At 34.1% G+C, this 7,944-nt stretch overlaps 1 protein-coding gene across 4 annotated transcripts in view; it reads right to left on the reverse strand.

Moving 5' to 3' along the window:
* Positions 1–245: 245 nt before the first annotated feature.
* The window catches only part of IQCB1 (IQ motif containing B1), a 56,211-nt gene continuing 48,512 nt past the window's right edge, over positions 246–7,944 (reverse strand). For all 4 annotated transcript variants that reach the window (XM_059387993.1, XM_059387996.1, XM_059387994.1 and 1 more), the window contains 2 exons: positions 1,686–1,842; positions 246–822 (listed from right to left, as the gene is read on the reverse strand). In XM_059387993.1, the coding sequence (XP_059243976.1) occupies positions 593–822; positions 1,686–1,842 (387 nt within the window). In that variant the 3' untranslated portion in view covers positions 246–592. The remainder of the gene's footprint in view (positions 823–1,685; positions 1,843–7,944) is intronic.

Below are 7,944 nucleotides of genomic sequence, written 5' to 3' on the forward strand. Positions count from 1 at the left end.
AGAATTTTATCTGAAGGACTTTTTTCTTGTGCTGAATCCTAGGTTTTTAAAAAAATGTAGTTCTTTTATAAATAAGAAGATATACAATGAGTTCAACCACTGTTTGATGGGAAATAGTGAAGTACCCTTCTTTTCCTTCTCTCCCCTTAATAAAGGCCCAGAGAACCCTTCTTATATTAGTAGAACAATATGAATTCCAGTAACAAATATGAAAAGTTGAAGTAACCCTGACAAGTTTTTGAAAATAATTGTTTGAAAATATTTATTTAGAAAACAACTTTAGTAGGAAAACAGCAAAAACAAAACAAATACCCCATTTCATATAAGCAATAGAATGCCACGCTGAGGTTAGTTCCACAATAAAAGCCACACTAATTTGTATGTGTGGCCAGGAATGGTCATGTAGAAAAAGGAAAAGAGAACTGAAATAGTTGTAGAAGACAACTCTTTGCTTACTGCCTGCAAATCTTATTTGGAGAGGATTCTCTGGAAAACCACGAGTTAGGATAGTTCTAGTCTATTAGTATGCCAGAGGCAGAACCAATATAATCTCCTGTGATAAAGGATTTGTGTCATTTCTCTGGGTAGCTCCCTAAGGGGGTTTGGTTCCACCAATGAATAAAGTTCCTAATTCTATACTAAACTCATCCTTTGGGACATCAATCGCATCTCCTGCTTCTTCCCCAAGCTTCTTCCACCAAGGTGCTTGTATATGCTTCAGAGTGGTGAGATGGGCCTGCTTGGCCTTGGCTGCCACAGGCCTGGATCTACTGAGGAAGAGCTCAGGTTCTTTCCCTTCTGCTTCCTTCAGACTTGGTGCCTCTGTAGTGAACAGAAAATAAAAAGGTGAGTAGAAGAGCTCTGTACCATACATGTAGGAAACTATAGAATTAGAACTCTGCTATAGTAGGCAAGGACAGGGTTTCAACTCAGAATCTATTATCATTGCTAGCTATAGATAGCATTTGACTATTCACAAGTTGTAGGTGTGGCTGGCAGCAACTGTGCACCCCCCATAATGTGCTTAAAAGAAAATTTAAAAATATGTAGTTTTTTTTTCAGATAATTTAAAGAACATGAGTTTTTAACATATAGCAGAACCCCACTGCATATATGGGAAGCTCAGTTACAGCCACCTATCTACTGAAAAATACAAAATTTGAAATTACCATTATTTAGTACCATTACTAAATATTAGAGGACTCTGGCCTTCTCGCCTCCATATATACTAAAAGTGTTTCACAGGTGGACTGAAGCACGGTGGCTTCATGGATGAGATCTCTCCCTAAATGTACCTGTGGTTGTGAGGAGCAGATTAACTTTTGTGAAAATTATAAAATGACACAGTAACTACTGTCATCATCTACTTCTAAAATATGATCAAAAGCTTTTAAGACTACACAACAGAATCTGGCTAGTAGGGCTCAACATCTTTACTGTTGTCTGAGTTGATACCTATGAAGGACAGCAAGGCTGGGAGAAGCAGTCAAAAGGTTATGAAATCTGAGGTTATTTGAAAATTTGAAAGGTTATTTGAAAATCTGCGTTCTGGATCTAGAAATTTCTGAAGACAAGAGATCGGCTAATAAACCATTAAATGATATTTTCCTTCTGAAGATTTTGGATGCCACAAAATCTTCCACAGGTTGTTCATTTTAGAAAACAAAAATGGAATGAGCACATACTCATTAACTGTTCAATGTTGGTGCTGATCTGAGCCATCAGAGCCTCCCTGTGCTGCTGGGCTCTCTCTTCTAGGGCCCTGCCCATAAGGTAGTGTTGCAGTTGTTCTTGAGCTTGGGAATGGAGCTCTCTGCTGGTCACATCTGACATCTGAGAGCTCTGGGAACAAAGACAAAAAAATTATCACAGAGCACACAAACACACATATGTTTTGCCCAACTATTTAGTTGAGATCCAAGAATGCTTAGCTGTCTCTCACCCTATCCATTGAATCTCACAATTGATTTCTACGTTGTACTCTTGTGCAAGCATTAAATAGCCTTTTAAAAGCAGATTTACATGAAAATTCAGGGGGTAGTTTCTTCCTGGTATGATCCTACACCTCACCTCCTCACACATTGGAATTCTGGGAGAAGAGTTAAGACTTAGAGATCATAGTGAAAGCTACAAATGGTTCAGTAAAGATACTGGCCTGGAACAGGAGTAACAAGGCCAATCTCTTGTTTCAGAACCCACCTGACAGGCTATGTTACTTTTTATCTCACCCCCACTCCTGAACTTATTTAAACCATAATGTTATGATTGCTTCTGGTTTCAGAGAACAAGGGACAGAATAGCCAAAGGACCATAGTCCTTTGGCCACACAGTTACTTTAATGGGAAATTAATTTAGACAAAAATAAGAAAATTTTAACTCTGAAACTGATAAAGCTTATGACATCATAGCTTCTCAAATATTCCATGGCTCTGGTCTGGGACGGAGTCCCATTCCAGCTAACATCTTACTTTTCAGCCACAGAATCTTAAACAGCAGCACCTGAGTATGACTAAAGCAGTACTTCTTTTTTAAACAGGAGAATGCATCAAAATCATAAATAATGCATTTAAAAAAGAGAGAGCTCAAAGACCTAAATGTAAAAGATAAAACTATAAAACTCTTAGAAGAAAAGATAAGAGAAAAGCTTCATGACAATAGGTTTGGCCATTTCTTGAATATGACAATGAAGGCACAGATACAACAAAAGGAAAACAGACAAATTGAACTACATTAAAAATTAAAAAAATTCTGTGCAGCAAAGGATACTGTGAAAAAAAAAGGGATACTGTGAATAGAGTAAAAGGATAACACACAATGGGAGAAAATATTTGCAAATCCCATATCTGAAAAAGATTACTATCCGGAATATATAGATAACTCCTAAAACTCAGTAATCAAAAAACCCAAACAACCTGATTTAAAAAAAAAAGGAACTTTAATGGACATTTCTCCGAAGAAGGTAATATACTATATGTAAACTAGGTTGAATGTAAATTAAAAAAGAAGATACTCAAAAGGCTAATAACAGATGCTCAAAATCACTAATCATTAGGGAAATACAAATCCATTCACAATGATATAACACTACACACCCCTTAGGATGTGAAAATAACAAAAGGCGAGGAGGGGGAGAAATTAGAACCCCTGTGTGCTGCTTGTGGGAAAGTAAAGTGGTTCAGTGCTTTGGAAAATAGTATGGAGGCTCCTCAAAAAACCGGAAATAGAATTACTATATGATTTAGCAATTCCACTTCTTGGTATATGGCCCCCAAAATTTGAACAGTGACATGAATAGATATTTGTATATCCATATTCAAGGCAATATTATTCACAACAGCCAAAAGGTGGAAGCAACCCAAGTGTCCATCAGTAGATGAATGGATAAACAAAATGGTGTATATACTTACAATGGAGTTATTATCCAAACTTAAAAAATTCTAACATACGATGTGGATGAACCTTGAGGACATCAGACTAAATGAAATAAGTCAGTCATAAAAGGATAAATAATGTCTGATTTCACTCATATGAGATACTCAGCATAGTCTAATTTATAAATACAGAAAGGAGAACAGCAGTTTCCTAGAGTTGATGGGCGGGAAGAATGGGAAATTAGTGGTTAATGGGTATGAATTTCAGTTTTGCAAAGTGAAAAACGTTTTGAAGATGAATGGTGGTGATGGTTGCACACCAATGTAAATGAATTAAATTCCAGTGAACTACACACTTAAAATGATTAAAATAGTAATTTTTATGTTTTATATATTTTACAATTAAAATAAATAAATTCAAAGAACAGAACATGAGGCCACGCCAAACTTACTGATTCAGAATTTCTTGATGTACATGTGTGTGGCCTGAGTATGTTATTTTTCTAAAAGGGATTAGATTTATAACTCTAACATTTCTAAAGCAATACCATCTTCTCTATAGACCTCAGAAACCAATGATCCATTTGTTGGGGAAAAGGCCCTTCTCCCCACATTTAGGTTAAATAAAAAATTTTAACATATAGCTTTATTGAGGTAAAACTGAAACAGAATAAACTATAATTATCAAAACTGTACAACTTGATATGCTTTGACCTATGTAAACATTTGTGCAATTGCCACAATCAGGATAATGAACATCTACCACCACCAGAAGTCTCACTGCCCTTTTATAATCCTTCAGTCCTCATTCTCCCATGTCCAAACAACCACTGACTTTCTGTTACTCTATAGATTAGTTTACATTCTTATAGTTCATATAAATTGAATAATGCAAGTATATATTGCCTGGTTTCTTTCATGTAGCATAATTACCTTGAGATTCATCTATGTTGCTGTGTTTATCAGTGATTCATTCCTTTATAATGTGGGTTAGTATTCCATTGCACGGATATACCACAACTTATCTATCTTTTGATGGATGCTTGGGTTATTTCTAGTTTTTGGCTAGCATTCATTTACAAATGCTTAGATGGACATGTATTTCGGATAAATACTTAAGACTGGGATAGCTGAAACACGTGACAGATATATGCTTAACTTTTTAAGAAGCTGTCAAACTGTTTCCAAAGGGGTTGCACTATTTTACATTTCCATCAGCAGTATATAAGAGAACTATAGTTCCTCCACACACTTGCCAACCTTTGATATGGCCAACTTTTTAGACATCTTAACAGCTGGAGAAGGTTCTTACTGTGGTTTAAGTTTTTATTTCCTTTATTGACCAATGATGTATCTTTTCACGTACTTGCCACATCTTTCGGTGAAGCATCTGTTCAAATCTTTTACTCATTAAAAAAATTGCTTTGCTTTATTTTCTTATTGCTGAGTTTTGAGAATGTGTTCTATATTCTGGATTCTAGTTCTTTACTAGATACATGCTTGGCAAATATATTTTCCCCAATATTTCTTTAAATTGTATTACAGTGTCTTTTGAAGTTTAAAATTTTGATGAAATCCAATTTATCAATTTTTCATTTATAGATTATGCTATTGTTATATTTAATTTCTGCCCAAAGGCCATAATGTTTCTCTAATGTTTTCTTCTAAAATTTATAGATTATGCTATTGTTGCATTTTATTTCTGCCCAATCAAAGGTCATGATGTTTCTCTAATGTTTTCTTCTAAAAGTTTTATATAATTTTAGATTTGCCATTGAAGTCCATGATCCATTTTAAGTTTTATATATAATGCAATATGGAGATCCAAGTTCATTTTTTTTAACATATGGATATCCAGTTTCTCCACACATTAACTGTGTACCTCTGTCAATAATCAGTTGGCCATGTATGTGGGTTTACATTTGGATTGGATTTTGTGGCCATGATCGTATAGTGGTTAGTACTCTGCGTTGTGGATTGGATTTTGTTTCATTGATATATTTTTTTAAATCTTCACATCAGTATCACTGTTTTGCCTACTATAGCTGTTTAGCTAATGAAATCAGGTAGCGGTAGCCTTCAATTTTGTTCTTTTTTGTAATTATTTTGCCTTTTCTAGGTCCTTTGCATTTCCATACAAATTTTATACTGTGTCAATTTCTACTAAAACAAAACAAAACAGAACAAAAAACAAACTGCTGGGTATTTACCCCAAAGATATAAATGTAGTAATCCAAAGGGGCAACTGCAACCCAATGTTTATAGCAGCAATGTCCACAATAGCCAAACTATGGAAAGAACCCAGATGTCCCTCAACAGATGAATGGATAAAGAAGATGTGGTGTATATATATATACAACTGATTATTATGCAGCCATCAAAAAATGAAACCTTTCCATTTGCAATGACATGGATGGAACAGAGGGTATTATGCTAAGCAAAATAAATCAATCAGAGAAAGACAATTATCATGTGATCTCACTGATATGTGGAATTTGAGAAACAAGGCAGAGGATCATAGGGGAAATGAGAAAAAGATGAAATAAGACAAAACCAGAGAGGAAGACAAAGCATAAGAGACTCTTAATCTCAGGAAATGAACTGAGGGTTGCTGGAGTGGAGGAGGAGGGAAGGGGTGGGGTGGCTGGGTGATAGACACTGGAGAGGGTATGTGTTATAGTGGGTGCTCTGTGTTGTGTAAGAGTGATAAACCACAGACCTGTACCCCTGAAATAAGTAATACATTATATGTTAATAATAATAAAAAAAGACAGGAAAAAAAAAACCTGCTGGGATTTTGATTGTACTGGATGATATCCTGTCTTGTTCCCGATTTTAGGAAAGAAGCATCCAGTCTTTCATCATTGTCAGCTGTAGATATTTTTTTGACATGGAGGAAGTTTCCTTCTATTCCTACTTTGCTGAGATTTATTTGCATGTATTTACATGATATTGTTTTTCTTAGTCTGTTGATATGGTGAATTACATTAATTGATTTTCAAAGGTTAAAATAGTTCTGTATCCCTGAGATAAACCCATGATGTATTAACTTTTTAATATATTACTAATTCAACTTACTGTAATTTTGTTTAAAATTCTTTCATCTATGCATGAAAAATATTATTCTGAAATTCTTTGCTTGTCATGTTTCTGGTTATGGGGTCAGAGTAAGGCTGGTCTTATAAAATGAGCTGAGGAGTATTTCCTCTCTTTCAATTTGATAGATTTTATATAAAATTGGCATTATTTCCTCCTTAAATTCACCATAGAAGCAATCTAGTCCTGGAGTTTTTCCTGAGGAGAGGTTTTTAACAATTTGTTACCTTTGTAGATACAGGGCTATTCATTTTATCTCTTTTTTCTTGGGTAAGCTTAGGTAATTCTATCTTTAAAGGAATTTATTTCATGAGATGTATCAAGTTTATTGGCATATAAAGTTATTATAATATTCCCTTATTATCCTTGAACATCTGTAGTGTCTACAAGGAAGTCACCATTCTTATCCCTGACAGTGATAGTTTGTATCTCTTCTTTTTCCTGATTAGTCTGGCTACAGGTTTATCAATTTTATTGAACCTCTTAAATAGCTAAGTTTTACTAATTTTTTTCTATTGTCTTTATTTCCTATTTTGTTAATTTTACTCTAATCTTTATTATTTCTTTTCTTCTATTTACTTTGGGTTTAACTTGTTCTTTTACTAATTACTTATCACCTGAGGTCTTTGATTTGAGCCTTCTTTTGATATAGATGTTCAGCAACATAAATTTCCCTCCAAATACTGCTTTAGGGAAATCCACAAGTTCTGAAATGTGCTTCTATTCAGTTTGAAATACTTTTTAATTTCTCCTTTTATTTCTTCTTTGATCCTTTAGTTATTTAGAAGTATGCTGTTTAGTTTCCAAATATTTGGGGATGATATATCTAGAGATCTTTCTGTAATTAATTTCAAACTTAATTTCATTATGGTCAGAGAACTTATTTGTACGATATCAGTCTTTTTTTAGTTTATTGACTTGTTTTATAGCACTGAACATGGTCTACCTTGATAAATATTCTGTGTGCACATGAGAAAAATGCTTATTTTGTTGTCATTCCATGGAGAATTCTAAAAATGTCAGTCTGGTCAAGATGTTTAATAGTGTCGTGCAAGTCTATTACATTCTTGTTGCTTTTCTGCCTACTTATTGCATAAGCTGTTGAGAGATGGGTATTGGAATCTCCAACTATAACTGTGTTTTCTCTTTTATCATAATTCTATCAATTGTTGCTTCATGTATTTCATTGTGACAAAATATATATACAATTTGTCATGTTAACCATTCTTAAGTGTATGGTTCAGTGACATTAAATACATTCACATTGTGTGCAACCATTACAATGATCATCTCCAAAAATTTTTCATCTTTCCAAACTGAAGTTCCATACCATTTAAACACTAACTCCCCATTCTCCCACCCCAAGCTCCTGAAAACCACCATTCTGTTTTCAGTTTCTTTCTTTTTTTTTTTTTTTTTTTTTAATTTTGTATTTTTTATAAACATATATTTTTATCCCCAGGGGTACAGGTCTGTG

The sequence above is a fragment of the Mustela nigripes genome, chromosome 2 (assembly GCF_022355385.1).
Source record: "Mustela nigripes isolate SB6536 chromosome 2, MUSNIG.SB6536, whole genome shotgun sequence".
NCBI lineage: Eukaryota > Metazoa > Chordata > Mammalia > Carnivora > Mustelidae > Mustela > Mustela nigripes.